A 16,018-nucleotide genomic window follows, 5' to 3' on the forward strand; every position below is an offset into this window, starting at 1 on the left:
CCCACATATGTCCCACTAAAATTGCATGTCCCAATGATTATCTGCACACATATGTCCGTGATCACCTGTGTACATCTGTCCGTGATCACACGAACCAATTATTATACACATAACGGAATTTTTTTTTACCAAAAACATGTAGCAGAATACATTTTGGCTTAAATTTATGACAAAATTCGATTTCATTGGATTTCTTTTAAAATAGAAAGAAGAAAATATTGTTTTTTTTCCAAATTTCCGTTCTTTTTTCGCTTATATCGCAAAAAATAGTCGTAAATAAATACCACCAAAAGAAAGCATTATTTGTGCGAACAAAATGATAAAAATTTCATTAGGGTACAGCATTGCATGACCGCGCAATTGTCATTGAAAGTGCGAGAGCGCTGAAAGCTGAAAATTGGTCTGGGAAGGAAGGGGGCGAAAGTTCTCAGTATTGATGTGGGTATATATATGAAGAAGGTAAATAGTAGCACTACAGTGTCTAATTATCACACTATTGATGGACTATTAATTTACTCTCTCTACACCCTATCACTGTGGGATTTTATGAGAGTGTTATTACTATCAGGTCCATAAATATTCCAACATCGACACAATTCTAATCTTTTTGGCTCTATACAACACCACAATGGATTCGAAATGAAACGAACAAGATGTGCTTTAACTGCAGACTTTCAGCTTTAATTTAATTTTACATCCAAATCAGGTGAACGGTGTAGGAAGTACAACAGTTTGTATATGTACCTCTCACTTTTTAAGAGACGAAAAGTAAAGGGACAGATTCACAATCATCCATCAAATTTTCACTTTTTAATACTTGGTTGCAAATCCTTTGCAGTCAATTACAGCCTGAAGTCTGGAACGCATAGACATCACCAGACGCTGGGTTTCATCCCTGGTGATGCTCTGCCAGGCCTCTACTGCAACTGTCTTCAGTTCCTGCTTGTTCTTGGGGCATTTTCACTTCAGTTTTGTCTTCAGCAAGTGAAATGCATGCTCAATCGGATTCAGGTCAGGTGATTGACTTGGCCATTGCATAACATTCCACTTCTTTCCCTTAAAAAACTCTTTGGTTGCTTTCGCAGTATACTTTGGCTCATTGTCCATCTGCACTGTGAAGCGCCGTCCAATGAGTTCTGAAGCATTTTGCTGAATATGAGCAGGTAATATTGCCCAAAACACTTCAGAATTCATCCTCCTGCTTTTGTCAGCAGTCACATCATCAATAAATACAAGAGAACCAGTTCCATTGGCAGCCATACATGCCCACGCCATGACACTACCACCACCATGCTTCACTGATGAGGTGGTATGCTTTGGATCATGAGCAGTTCCTTTCCTTCTCCATACTCTTCTCTTCCCATCACTCTGGTACAAGTTGATCTTGGTCTCATCTGTCCATAGGATGCGGTTCCAGAACTGTGAAGGCTTTTTTAGATGTTGTTTGGCAAACTCTAATCTGGCCTTCCTTTTTTTGAGGCTCGCCAATGGTTTACATCTTGTGGTGAACCCTCTGTATTCACTCTGGTGAAGTCTTCTCTTGATTTTTAACTTTGACACACATACACCTACCTCCTAGAGAGTGTTCTTGATCTGGCCAACTGTTGTGAAGGGTGTTTTCTTCACCAGGGAAAGAATTCTTCGGTCATCCACCACAGTTGTTTTCCGTGGTCTTCCGGGGTCTTTTGGTGTTGCTGAGCTCACCGGTGCAAACTTTCTTTTTAAGGATGTTCCAAACAGTTGATTTGGCCACACCTAATGTTTTTGCTATCTCTCTGATGGGTTTGTTTTGTTTTGTCAGCCTAATGATGGCTTGCTTCACTGATAGTGACAGCTCTTTGAATCTCATACTGAGACTTGACAGCAACAGATTCCAAATGCAAATAGCACACTTGAAATGCACTCTGGACCTTTTATCTGCTCCTTGTAAATGGGATAATGAGGGAATAACACACACCTGGCCATGGAACAACTGAGCAGCCAATTGTCCCATTACTTTCATATACAAACTGTTGTAATTCCTACACCGTTCACCTGATTTGGATGTAAATACCCTCAAATTAAAGCTGAAAGTCTGCAGTTAAAGCACATCTTGTTTGTTTCATTTCAAATCCATTGTGGTGGTGTATAGAGCCAAAAAGATTAGAGTTGTGTTGATGTCCCAATATTTATGGACCTGACTGTACTGTTGTATGCACATATCTTACCAACAGAGTCCTCAAGAGATACAAGAAAAATTACTGTATATATTCGAGTAGAAGCCAAGTTTTTCAGCACATTTTTTAGGCTGAAACACCCCCCCTCGGCTTATACTCTAGTGAGCCGTACAGCAGCTGTACCTTTCATTACTAAAACAGCGCGTGTCTCCCGCTGTGTTATGCAGTCTGTTCGGCCGTCCATTGTAACAAAGCCCTGCCTCCTCCTCCTCCTACAATGCTGGGAAACTGGTCACAGATGAGGAGGCGGCGAGGCTTTGTTACAATGGATGGCCAAACAGACTGCATAACACAGCGTGGAGACACTGTTTTAGTAATCAAAGGTACGGCTGCAAAAGATCACAGTGAGACTGCAAATGGACAACAATTAGACTGCAAATGGGACAGTGAGGCTGCAAATGGGCACAGTGAGGCTGCAAATGGGCACAATTAAACTGCAAATGGGCACAATTAGACTGCAAATGGGACAGTGAGGCTGCAAATAGGCACAGTGAGGCTGCAAATGGGCAAAGTGAGACTGCAAATGTGCACAATTAGACTGCAAATGGGCACAGTGAGGCTGCAGATGGGCATTGTTTACCCAGTAGCTGCTGCATTTTCCCACTCTAGGCTTATACTCAAGTCAATATGTTTTCCCAGTTTTTTGTGGTAAAATTAGGTGCCTCGGCTTAAATTCGGGTCGGCCTATACTCGAGTATATACGGTACCAGCTGCTTTCTCTCTCCAGCATCTACAACAAACAGAAATATCTATTTTGGCGTGATTGACTTTTCAACCAGAGCTGAACTTCTCCTAAATATTCCCCAAATTATGCGCTATGAAATCACATATTTTGTATATCTTGAGGTCCTTCCCTTTGCCCCAGTTTATCCACAACCACTTCAAAATATGGCCACATTTGTAAACAGTGGTCATGACAGAGAATAATATTTCTTGTAAGAGATGTTTTTTCTGTTTACAAACAGCTAACCAACACATTTCCTTATTCTCACTACAGCCTTCGGAGCCTGATTAATGGCAATAGTGTTCACAAAACTTGTGATATTTTGGTAATGACCACAACTCCAAAACACAAAGAAAACAAAATTGCTCTTATTTACACAGAAGAAGGGAAAAGCATCTATGTTGTACATAAATAGATACTAAACAGACCTTTCACTGTTGCATCATTGGTTTAACCACTTCAATACCGGACTCTTTCACCCCCTTCCTGCCCAGGCCAATTTTCAGCTTTCAGAGCTGTCGCACTTTAAATGACTATTGTACAGTCATGCAACACTTTACCCATATGGATTTGTTATCACTTTTTTCACACAAATAAAGCCTTCTTTTGGTGGTCACCACTGAGTTTTTTATTTTTGCGAAATAAATGAAAAAAGACCAAACATTTTGAAAAGAAAGAAAAGCTTTTTCTTAGCTTGCTATAAAATTTTACAAATAAATAATCTTTCTTCGTAAATTTAGGTCAAAATGTATCCTGCTACATTTCTTTGGTGAATATAACCCAAATCAATGTAATTATTTAGTCTGTAGGACAGTTATAGAGTCCACATGGTATACAGCGGGTAAAATAAGTATTGAAGACGTCACTATTTTTCTAGGTAAATATATTTCTAAAAGGTGCTACTGACTTTCAATTTTCACCACATTTCAGTAACAACCTATGCATACAAAGAAACCAAAACAAATACGTTCAGAAATTAAGTTATGTGTAAAAAAAATGGAATGACAAAGGGAAAAAGTATTGAACACTCTAACTGAAATAATTTTATACTTGATACAAAATCCTTTGTTGGTAATGAAAGCTTCAAGATGCCTCCTGTATGGAGAAAGTCACAGGCATTGCTCAGGTGTGATTTTGGCCCATTCTTCCACACAAACACTCTTGAAGGTTCTGTGGGCCTTTTCTTTGAACTCTGATCTTTAGTTCTTTCTATAGATTTTCTATTGGATTCAAGTCAGGTGATTAGCTGGGCCATTCTAGCATCTTTATTTTCTTTCTTTGAAATCAATTGAGAGTTGGCTTGGCTTTGTGTTTGGGATCATTTTCTTGCTGAAATAGACACCCTTGTTTCATCTTCATAATTCTGGTAGTTGGCAGCAGACTTTTATCATGAATGTCTTACATTTTTCCATTAATTTTTCCTGCAATTATATGAAGTTTGCTAGTACCGTATGATGAAAAACAGTCCCACACCATGATGTTCCCACCTCCAAACTTCACTATTGGTATGGTGTTTTTGGGGGGATGTGCAGTGCCATTTGACCTCCAAACATGGTGTGTATTATGGCATCCAAAGAGCTCAATTTTGGTCTCATTTGACCAGACTATATTCTCCCAGGATTTCACAGGCTTGTCTAATTGTTGCGCAGCAAACATTTAATGAGCTTCAAAATGATTTTTCTTCAGCAATGGAGTCTTCCATGGTAAGCATGCATACAGGCCATGGTGGTTGAGTGCATTACTTGTTGTCTTTGAAACAATTGTACCTGTTAATTCCAGGTCTTTCTGAAGCTCTCCTCAAGTGGTCCTTGGCTCTTGGACAACTCTTCTGATAATTATTTTCTCTCCTCTGTCAGAAATCTTGTGAGGAGCTCCTGGCTGCAGCCAGTTTATTGTAAAATGATGCTCTTTCCAGTTGCAAATTATGGCCCCAACAGTGCTCACTGGAACATTTCGAAGTTTAGAAATCCTTCTGTAACCAACGCCATCAGTATGTTTTGCAACAATAAGGTTGCAAAGGTCTTGAGAGAGCTCTTTGCTTTTAACCATCATTAAATGTTTCTTGTGTGACACCTTGGTAATGAGACCTTTTTATTCCCCATCAGTTGAGACTGAACCAGCTGATAATAATTTGCACTAACAAGGGGCAGGATTGCTTTCTAATTACTGATAGATTTCAGCTGGTGTCTAGGCTTTCTGTGGCTTTTTGCACCTCCCTTCCTTCATGCGTTCAATACTTTTTCCCTGTGTCATTTTATTACACATAATTTAATTTCTGAACTTTGTTTTGGTTTCTTTGTATGTATGGATTGCATGGGTTGTTACCGACATGTGGTGAAAATTTCATGTCAATAGCACCTTTACAAATATATGGATCTAGAAAAATGGTGACGTCTTCAATACTTATTTGCCCGCTGTGTATATATCTAAAAACGGGTCAATCCTGATAGACTGACTGACTGATCTAATTTCTTGAGGCCCGTAAATGCCAGGACAGTACAAATACCCCCTAAATTACCCCTTTTTGGAAAGTAGACAGTACAAGGTATTCAGTAAGAGGCATGGTGAGTTTTTTGAAGTTGTAATTTTTTGTCACAATTTATTTGAAAAATTAAGAAATTAAAAGAATAATTTTTTCACATTTTTTATAATTTTTTTTTTAAAAATCCCAGCAGTGATTAAATACTACCAATAGAAAGCTCTATTTGTGTGAAAAAAAATGATAAAAAATTCATTTGGGTACAGTGTTGCATGACCACGCAATTGTCATTCAAACTGTGACAGCGCTGAAAGCTGAAAATTGGCCTGGGCAGGAAGTGCCCGGTATTGAAGCGGTTAATGTGATTGTAAAGGTCATTTTTTACCTGCTGTGTGCAATGAAATTGCACAGAGCGGGCGCGAACCTCCTCATTTTGGGTCCCCCGCTGGTGCTCCTGGCCCCTTCCCCTCTGTCCAGTGCCCCCATGGGAAACCGCTTCCTATGGGGGCACTTGTGCGCACTCGCATCTGAGCCCCCCCGCTGCTTCCATTGACACAGACAACAGGACCCGGCCCCGCCCCCTGCTCCCTTGTTACTGGCTTTGATTGTCAGCCATCGGCTCCCGGTGCCCCAGCAAAGCCAGCAGGACCCGGAAATGAGGAGAGAGAAGAGCTGCAGACATGCACGGCTCTGGATCGAATGAGGGCTCAGGTAAGTGTGGGGGGGGATTGAGGGGGGATGATGACACCGAAACATTTTTTACCTTAATGCAAGGAATGCATTAAGGTAAAACATGTTTAGGCTTTACCATCACAGCCATTCTTGCGTAATCCTTTGTCTGCCCTACCCAATGAACCAACAGCGGATGGCCCAGAGGAGCCTGCTGGGGCCTAAACATTTACATAAACTCAGAGGCGGCTCTCTAATTAGGCAAATTAGGCAGTCGCCCAAGGCCTCCCACTCCCAGGGGCCTCGCAGCTGCCTAATTTGCCTACCGCGTGTGGAAGTGAATGTCCCCTGGTCAGCGCCCCCAGAGCCTTTAATGCGGGGCAAAAGCCTGCGGTACGCACAACTAGATTTTCCCCGGCCTCTTGATCACTGCTTGAGAGCCCAGGATCACGAGTGGCTGCAAGTAGTCCCCTCCTCTGGCTCCTCCCCTTCTGCCACGCTCTGAGGATCTCCTTCTCCTACCATGTGCACTTGCAGACAGAGCTCCGATAATGCCGCAGTGGCTGAGCAGCTCCCTGATCAAATCCGTAATGGAGCTGGTGCCTGCCGATCATCCGGGTCTCAAGGTACTACACAACACTCCTGCCGGACACTAACAGCATCCCATGACCGGAGCCCCGAAAATCACCGCTGCCAGCCACCTGTGACCTCACTCAGACACAGAGCAGTGCACTGATGATAGGTTTGCCGTCCAGCATATTATGCCACCTACTGACCCCTGTGATCATCATTATCCTGTTCCTGGCATCCTATCATATTTATCATCCCACCTGCACCCCTCTGCCAGTTTCCTACATCCCACCCCCTATCATCTGCATCCCCCCTGCACCCCTCTGCCAGGTTCCTTCCACCCCTCCCCCTGTCAACTTCATCCCCTCTGCCAGCTTCCTACCCCCCATGTCATCTTCATTCCTTCTGCCAGCTTCCTACATCCCCACCCACTGTCATCTTCACCCCCATGTACCCCTCTGCCATCTTCCTACCACCCCACCCCCTGTCATCTTCATCCCCCCTGCACCCCTCTGCCAGCTTCCTTCTACCCCACCTCCTGTCATCTTCATCCCCTCTTCACCCCTCTGCCAGCTTCCTACCACCCCACCCCCTGTCATCTTCATCCCCCCTGCGCCCCTCTGCCAGCTTCCTACCACCCCACCCCCTGTCGTCTTCATCCCCTCTGCCAGCTTCCTACATCCCCACTCCCTGTCATCTTCACCCCCCTGCACTCCTCTGCCAACTTCCTACCACCCCAGCCCCTATCATCTTCATCCCCCTGCACCCCTCTGCCAGGTTCCTACCACCCCACCCCCTGTCAGCTTCCTACCACCCCACCCCCTGTCATCTTCATCCCCCTTGCACTCCTCTGCCAGGTTCCTACCACCCCCTGTCATCTTCATCCCCTCTGCCAGCTTCCTACCACTCCACCCCCTGTCATCTTCACCTCCCTGTACCCCTCTGCCAGCTCCCTACCACTCCACCCCTGTCATCTTCATCACCTCTGCACCCCTCTGCCAGCTTCCTACCACCCCACCCCCTGTCGTCTTCATCCCCTCTGCCAGCTTCCTACATCCCCACTCCCTGTCATCTTCACCCCCCTGCACTCCTCTGCCAACTTCCTACCACCCCAGCCCCTGTCATCTTCATCCCCCTGCACCCCTCTGCCAGGTTCCTACCACCCCACCCCCTGTTATCTTCATCCCCCCCTGCACTCCTCTGTCAGCTTCCTACCACCCCACCCCCTGTCATCTTCATCCCCCTTGCAATCCTCTGCCAGGTTCCTACCACCCCCTGTCATCTTCATCCCCTCTGCACCCCTCTGCCAGCGTCCTACCATTCCACCCCCTGTCATCTTCACCTCCCTGTACCCCTCTGCCAGCTCCCTACCACTCCACCCCTGTCATCTTCATCCCCTCTGCACGCTTCCTACCACCCCACCCCCTGTCATCTTCATCCCCTCTGCCAGCTTCCTACATCCCCACTCCCTGTCATCTTCACCCCCCTGCAGTCCTCTGCCAACTTCCTACCACCCCAGCCCCTGTCATCTTCATCCCCCTGCACCCCTCTGCCAGGTCCCTACCACCCCACCCCCTATCATCTTCATCCCCCCTGCACCCCTCTGCCAGGTTCCTTCCACCCCTCCCCCTGTCAACTTCATCCCCTCTGCCAGCTTCCTACCCCCCATGTCATCTTCATTCCTTCTGCCAGCTTCCTACATCCCCACCCACTGTCATCTTCACCCCCATGTACCCCTCTGCCATCTTCCTACCACCCCACCCCCTGTCATCTTCATCCCCCCTGCACTTCTCTGCCAGCTTCCTTCTACCCCACCTCCTGTCATCTTCATCCCCTCTTCACCCCTCTGCCAGCTTCCTACCACCCCACCCCCTGTCATCTTCATCCCCCCTGCGCCCCTCTGCCAGCTTCCTATTACCCCACCCCCTGTCGTCTTCATCCCCTCTGCCAGCTTCCTACATCCCCACTCCCTGTCATCTTCACCCCCTGTACTCCTCTGCCAACTTCCTACCACCCCAGCCCCTGTTATCTTCATCCCCCCCTGCACTCCTCTGTCAGCTTCCTACCACCCCACCCCCTGTCATCTTCATCCCCCCCTGCACTCCTCTGTCAGCTTCCTACCACCCCACCCCCTGTCATCTTCATCCCCCTTGCACTCCTCTGCCAGGTTCCTACCACCCCCTGTCATCTTCATCCCCTCTGCCAGCTTCCTACCACTCCACCCCCTGTCATCTTCACCTCCCTGTACCCCTCTGCCAGCTCCCTACCACTCCACCCCTGTCATCTTCATCACCTCTGCACCCCTCTGCCAGCTTCCTACCACCCCAGCCCCTGTCGTCTTCATCCCCTCTGCCAGCTTCCTACATCCCCACTCCCTGTCATCTTCACCCCCCTGCACTCCTCTGCCAACTTCCTACCACCCCAGCCCCTGTCATCTTCATCCCCCTGCACCCCTCTGCCAGGTTCCTACCACACCACCCCCTGTTATCTTCATCCCCCCCTGCACTCTTCCGTCAGCTTCCTACCACCCCACCCCCGTCATCTTCATTCCCCTTGCAATCCTCTGCCAGGTTCCTACCACCCCCTGTCATCTTCATCCCCCCTGCACCCCTCTGCCAGCGTCCTACCACTCCACCCCCTGTCATCTTCACCTCCCTGTACCCCTCTGCCAGCTCCCTACCACTCCACCCCTGTCATTTTCATCCCCTCTGCACCCCTCTGCCAGCTTCCTACCACCCCACCCCCTGTCATCTTCATCCCCTCTGCCAGCTTCCTACATCCCCACTCCCTGTCATCTTCACCCCCCTGCACTCCTCTGCCAACTTCCTACCACCCCAGCCCCTGTCATCTTCATCCCCCTGCACCCCTCTGCCAGGTCCCTACCACCCCACCCCCTGTTATCTTCATCCCCCTGCACTCCTCTGTCAGCTTCCTACCACCCCACCCCTGTCATCTTCATCCCCCTTGCACCCCTCTGCCAGGTTCCTACCACCCCCTGTCATCTTCATCCCCTCTGCCAGCTTCCTACCACTCCACCCCGTCATCTACACCCCCCTGTACCCCTCTGCCAGCTTCCTACCACTCCACCCCCTGTCATCTTCACCCCCTTATACCCCTCTGCCAGCTTCCTACCACTCCACCCCCCTCTCATCTTCATCCCCCCATACCCCATCTCTGACATCCTATCACCCCACCCCCTGTCATTTTCAACCTCCCCAGTACCCCTCTGCTAGCTTCCTTCCACCTCACCCCCTGTCATCTTCATCCCCCTGTACCCCTCTTCCAGCTTCCTACCACCACACCTACTATTATCATCATCATCCCCATACCCTACTTCTGACATCCTACCACCCTGCCCCCTGTCATCAACATCCCCATCACCCCCCTGTACCCCACCTCTAGCATCCAACCATCCTATCCCCATCATCATCCTCATCTTCATCCCCCTGTTCCCCACTGTCATCATCCTCCCCCTCTGCTGACATCCTACCACCCCACCCCCTGTCATCATCACCCTGTATCCCACCTCTGGCATCTTACAACCCTGCCAGCTGTCATCTTCATCCACATCCCTCCTGTACCCCACCTCTGGCATCCCATCACCCTACCCCCTATCATTATAGGAGAGATATCTCAGCCTCTCATCCCAATGCTGCCACCATCACCCTAAACTGTATCCTGTCATCCAACCAACAGTACCCCAACAATTGCATCACACACCACAATACTGCTCTGCCACCCAGTGAGCGGTAATTATGTGCTGTAGCCCCTATCAAACAATCAGTGAGCATTAATAATGTGCAATAACCTCTAGCAACCAATCCGAGAGTGATAATTATAAGCAGTAACCTATAGCAAACAATCAGTGAGCAGTAATGATGTGCAGTAACCTAAAGCAACCAATGGGTAAGCGATAATTATGTGCAGTAACCTCTAGCAACCAATCAGTGAGTGGTAATCATGTGCAGTAACCTCTAGTAACCAATCAGTGAGCCTGAAGCAATAAGTGAGTGTGAACCAGATCTTTATGTTTACATTATTAACATGTTTTTTTTTTAGATAATTCTGTGTGTGTTTTTTGGGATGCTGGGATGGAGAGCGAAATTGGTGGCATGGGGGCAGGAAAATGTTTGCCCAGGGTCCAATCAATAATAAAGATGGCCCTGGTGTCCCCAGGCTGGTGGGGTGAGCAGGACGGCACACACTTGGTTAAAGCCATGGAGGTTACAACCAGCTGTAACACCCCCCCCTCACACGGAGACATCTCATCAGCTGCAGGCAATAGCAGGCTCTACCGCCATCCTAGCCTTCACCCAAAGCCGGAACCACATTGCATGGCAGGAGTTGTAGTTCTCCACACCACATACTAGACTTGGCCCTCCAGTGCCTGCGCTCTGCAGAGACTATACCTCCCAGGATGCACTGCAGGGCACCAAAAGCGAATATGTCAGCTTCTCCTGCTTTTAGTAGGGGACAGAGGGGTGTATAGAGGGATTATCTGTCTGCACTCTGTCTGTGGAGGGATTGTCTGTGGCCCTAGTGTTGGGTGGCTGCTGCAGCAATGTGGCATTACCATGTTGTATCATGTCTGCAGCCTCTGGCCATCTCTTGTTTCATGTCTGCAGTCTCTGACCATCTCTTGTATCATGTCCGCAGTCTCTGACCAACTCTTGTATCATGTCCGCAGTCTCTGACCATCTCTTGTATCATGTCTGCAGTCTCTGACCATCTCTTGTATCATGTCTGCAGTCTCTGACCATCTCTTGTATCATGTCTGCAGTCTCTGACCATCTCTTGTATCATGTCTGCAGTCTCTGACCATCTCTTGTATCATGTCTGCAGTCTCTGACCATCTCTTGTGTCATGTCTGCAGCCTCTGACCATCTCTTGTATCATGTCTGTGGTCTTTTCTGCAGTAATTTCTATCGCTCGAATATTTTTTTCAGTTATGGGAGTGAGTGGGGCCTCATGTCTAAGGTTTGCCTAAGGCCTCACAAAGCCTAGAACCGCCTCTGCTTAAACTGTAAGTACACCTGACAGTGAGTTATCACTGTGCTGCATAAACTGACAGAACTGTTCTGAATGTAGGGAATGAAGAAGAGGTAGGCATGAGCAGACACTTTGTGAGGCACAGCAAGTTAATCAACAGAGCCTCTGACAGAAAGATACCAGATCTAGTGCTTAGGCAATAGCCAGAACTCATGATCAATCATACTACAAGTTTTCATACTATGGAAAATAGTCACTAGCAGAAGACCTTTTTATTTATTTTTTTAACGCAAAGACAATAGTCACTGACAGTTTCATGCTGACTTAGAGCCAGTTCACACAGGGGCAACACGACTTGCAGTCCGACTCTGTGAGGAGACCTGCACACGACTTCAGCAGCGACTTGCAAAACGACTTCTGTATAGAAGTCAATGCAAGTCGCCTGAAGTCGCCCCCAAAGTAGTACAGGAACCTTTTTCTAAGTCAGAGCGACTTGAGTCGCTCCTATTAGAACGGTTCCATTGTACAGAACGGAACGCGACTTGTCAGGCGGCTAAGTCGCCTGACAAGTTGCCCCTGTGTGAACCGGCTCTTAAAGTGGAAGAAAAGCCTAACTATAACTAGTCTTAAAAAAGCTCCCTCCCCCTCCTCCTACCTATCATGCTTATCTAGTATAAAAAAAGATCTGTATACTTACATTTACTTTTAAATCCGACCCGGTCCCGTGATCCTGCATCTCTGGCTACCTTGTGTCAGCGAGCAGCTGGCACTGACAACAGCTGGGCAATATGAAGCCTATGGGTGATGTCATAGCTCGCAGAATTCACAGCTCCCTTACGAACAGGGGAGCTGGAGCTGCTGAATCACATGATTGGACTAGACTCAATTAGAAAAAAGGTATGCATACAGTTTGTTTGTTACAGTGCCTTGAAAAAGTATTCATACTCCCTGACATTTTTCACATTTTGTCATGTTACAACCAAAAACGTAAATGTATTTTATTGGGTTTTATGTGATAGACCAACAGAAAGTGGTACATAATTGTGAAGTGGAAGGAAAATGATAAATGGTTTTCAAAATGTTATACAAATAAATATGTGAAAAGTGTGGCATGCATTTGTATTCAGCCCCCCTGAGTCAATACTTTGTAGAACCACCTTTTGCTGCAATTACAGCTGCAAGTCTTTTTCGCTATGTCTCTTCCAGCTTTGCACATCTAGAGAGTGAATTTTTTGCCTATTCTTCTTTACAAAATATCTCAAGCTCTGTCAGATTGGATGGAGAGCATCTGTGAACAGCAATTTTCAAGTCTTGCCACAGATTCTTAATTGGATTTAGGTCTGGACTTTGACTGAGCCACTCGAACACATGAATATGCTTTGATTTAAACCATTCTATTGTAGCTCTGGCTGTATGTTTATTGTCGTTGACCAGCTGGAAGGTGAACCTCCGCCCCAGTCTCAAGTCTTTTGCAGGTTTTCTTTAAGATTGCCCTGTATTTGGCTCCATCCATCTTCCCATCAACTCTGACCAGCTTCCCTGCCCCTGCTGAAGAAAAGCATTCCCACAACATGATGCTGCCAACATCATGTTTCACGGTGGGGATGGTGTGTTCAGGGTGATGTGCAGTGTTCGTTTTCCACCACACATAGTGTTTTGCTTTTAGGCCAAAAAGTTCAATTTTGGTCTCATCTGACCAGAGCACCTTCTTGCAAATGTTTCTTGTGTCCCCCACATGGCTTCTCGCAAACAGGGCTTCTTATGGCTTCTATTAAAAAATGGCTTTCTTCTTGCCACTCTTCCATAAAGGCCAGATTTGTGGAGTGCACAACTAATAGTTGTCCTGTGGACAGATTCTCCCACCAGAGCTGTGGGAGAATCTGCAGCTCCTCCAGACATACCATGGGTCTCTTAGCTGCTTCTCTGAATAATGCTCTCCTTGCCCAACCTGTCAGTGTAGGTGGATGGCCATGTCTTGGTAGGTTTGCAGTTGTGCCATACTTTTTCATTTTCAGATGATGAATTTAACAGTGCTCTGTGAGATGTTCAAAGCTTGGGATATTTTTTTTTATAATCTAACCCTGCTTTAAACTTCTTCATAACTTTATCCCTGACCTGACTGGTGTGTTCCTTGACCTTCATGATGCTGTTTGTTCACCAAGGTTCTCTAACAAACCTCTGAGGGCTTCACAGAACAGCTGTATTTATACTGAGTTTAAATTACACACAGGTAGACTCTATTTACTAATTGGGTGACTTCTGAAGGCAATTGGTTCCACTAGATTTTAGTTGGGGGTATCAGAGTAAAGGGGGCTGAATACAAATGCAGGCCACACTTTTCAGATATTTATTTGTAAACATTTTTGAAAAACATTATCATTTTACTTCCACTTCACAATTATGTGCCACTTTGTCATGGTCTATCACATAAATCCCAATAAAATACAGTTATGTTTTTGGTTGTAACATGACAAAATGTGGAAAATTTCAAGGGGTATGAATATCTTCTCAAGGCACTGTATTTTTTTTTTTTTATACAGGGTATGCAGGACAGGAAATGAGCCTTTGTAGGAGCAGTTAATGTTAGACTTTACCACTACATTAAAGCTTTAATCCCCCACCCCTTCTAAGTACATGAATGCCTTTTTACAATGGCACAATGCTACTTCTGACAAGCAGAGAAGGGGCATCTAGCAACCAACCCTACTTAAGCAACCACTGAATTTACCTTTTGCATTTTAAATATACAATGTTTAGTTTTAATTATCTAGGTTTGTGAGAAGCTTACTTTAAATGTTGGGAGAATCCAGGAGATCAGGAAATAACACCCCTATCATTGCTCCTGCTTTCTTAGTAAATCAGATGAAAAAGAATGAATCTGTAAGTAAATCCTGTTAGACTCATGAAGGACTGGTGATTCTGCAAAATGATGGGTGGGGGTTGGCTTAAAGCTAATTTAATCTATACAATATAATACTCCAAGGCTCACAGAAAACAGAATTGTGGACCAGTAGATAGAGATAATAGAGATAAAATTTGTGCAACCATTATATTGATTTAAAAATCACAATCAAACATCAATTCAAGTATGTGCTCCCTTACCTAGTGTGTATTTATATTTTTTACTGGGAACAAAGTTCAGCTTCAATATTTAATATATAGCAAAAATAAGACCAAGAACACATTTTGTTACTTAACAATTGTGTATCTCAGCTATCCTGTGTAAATGTTTAGGATCACTTACCAATGAGGCAGGCAAAGTACTGCCAGTGGGAATTTCTTCCATTCTCCTGCTGTTAATAAATAAGGTTGAGATTTCCAAAGTCTCATTGTGTAGATTACGGAGCTGTAAGTGTCTATATCCTTCAGTCACGTGCAATATAAAGACAAAAAAAAAACATTTACAACAATAACATATGTTTTCTATGGCTATATCATCAACATAGGTCTTTTATGGCCATCATTATTATAAAAAAAAAAACTGTGCACATCTTCTGTAAATGAGGCATTTTTTCTTGGCTGAAAAAGTTTGTTCACGCAATGTTTGTGAATTTGAGAATTCTGGTGCAGGAAATGTTGGGTTAAAAGGAGAACTTCAGGCAAAGTATATTAATAAACAAAAATGCAAGGCACAAAGCTATTTCTTCTGCTTTTCTTGCTTGGAAGTAGAATGTATGGCACAAAATACTAGGCCTGTAACAGAAGTAAAACAGGTCTCCAACAAGGACCAACAAGGACCATCTGTAGTCAGATGTGAAGGGCAAACTTTGTTGTAGGTACTACTCACAATAAAAAAAGATGCAGTGATTGCTTGTAATCTATTATTTTGTAAGAACATTGATAATTCTTGTCGTGTTAGTTCTCCTGTATGTAAACAAAGCTGCATTACAAATAAAAACAAAACAATTATTATAAAGAAATTACCTCTTTTTAGAACTTTAAGAGGAATAATTCTCTGGGCAGTTACAGCAGAGCTGTTATTCTCAACTACAGCAAATCGCAAAAACACAAGATCTTCAAAGTAAACACGAAACATAAACTGTTCATTCCACATAGGGTTTAAAGTATTGCGATGAATGGGTTTAGTTCGGAAATGACAACTGTCTACAGGCATACCAAGCACATCAATCTCGATACAAGGACTTCCTGTACTGTTGCTTGGACAGACATTCTGTCCTGAGACAACCTGAAAGAGAAGTACACTTTTAGATATGAAGTACACTGAAGGTAATTTACACAACCCAGACAAGTAAGTCTCTCCACAATGATTTGCGTTTATCATAGACCCATATTTCATATTTAGTATGCAACTCATTATAATTCACTTTGATTGATTTTGCTTTAAAGAAATATAATCTACTATTTCACTTT

General features: G+C 45.1%; 1 protein-coding gene across 5 annotated transcripts in view; it reads right to left on the reverse strand.

The window, feature by feature from the left end:
- The window catches only part of PLCE1 (phospholipase C epsilon 1), a 945,493-nt gene that overhangs the window by 89,388 nt on the left and 840,087 nt on the right, over positions 1-16,018 (reverse strand). For all 5 annotated transcript variants that reach the window (XM_073596424.1, XM_073596420.1, XM_073596423.1 and 2 more), the window contains 2 exons: positions 15,572-15,833; positions 14,892-15,010 (listed from right to left, as the gene is read on the reverse strand). In XM_073596424.1, coding sequence (XP_073452525.1) covers positions 14,892-15,010; positions 15,572-15,833 — 381 coding nt within the window. The remainder of the gene's footprint in view (positions 1-14,891; positions 15,011-15,571; positions 15,834-16,018) is intronic.

Source organism: Aquarana catesbeiana, linkage group LG08, assembly GCF_042186555.1.
Source record: "Aquarana catesbeiana isolate 2022-GZ linkage group LG08, ASM4218655v1, whole genome shotgun sequence".
NCBI lineage: Eukaryota > Metazoa > Chordata > Amphibia > Anura > Ranidae > Aquarana > Aquarana catesbeiana.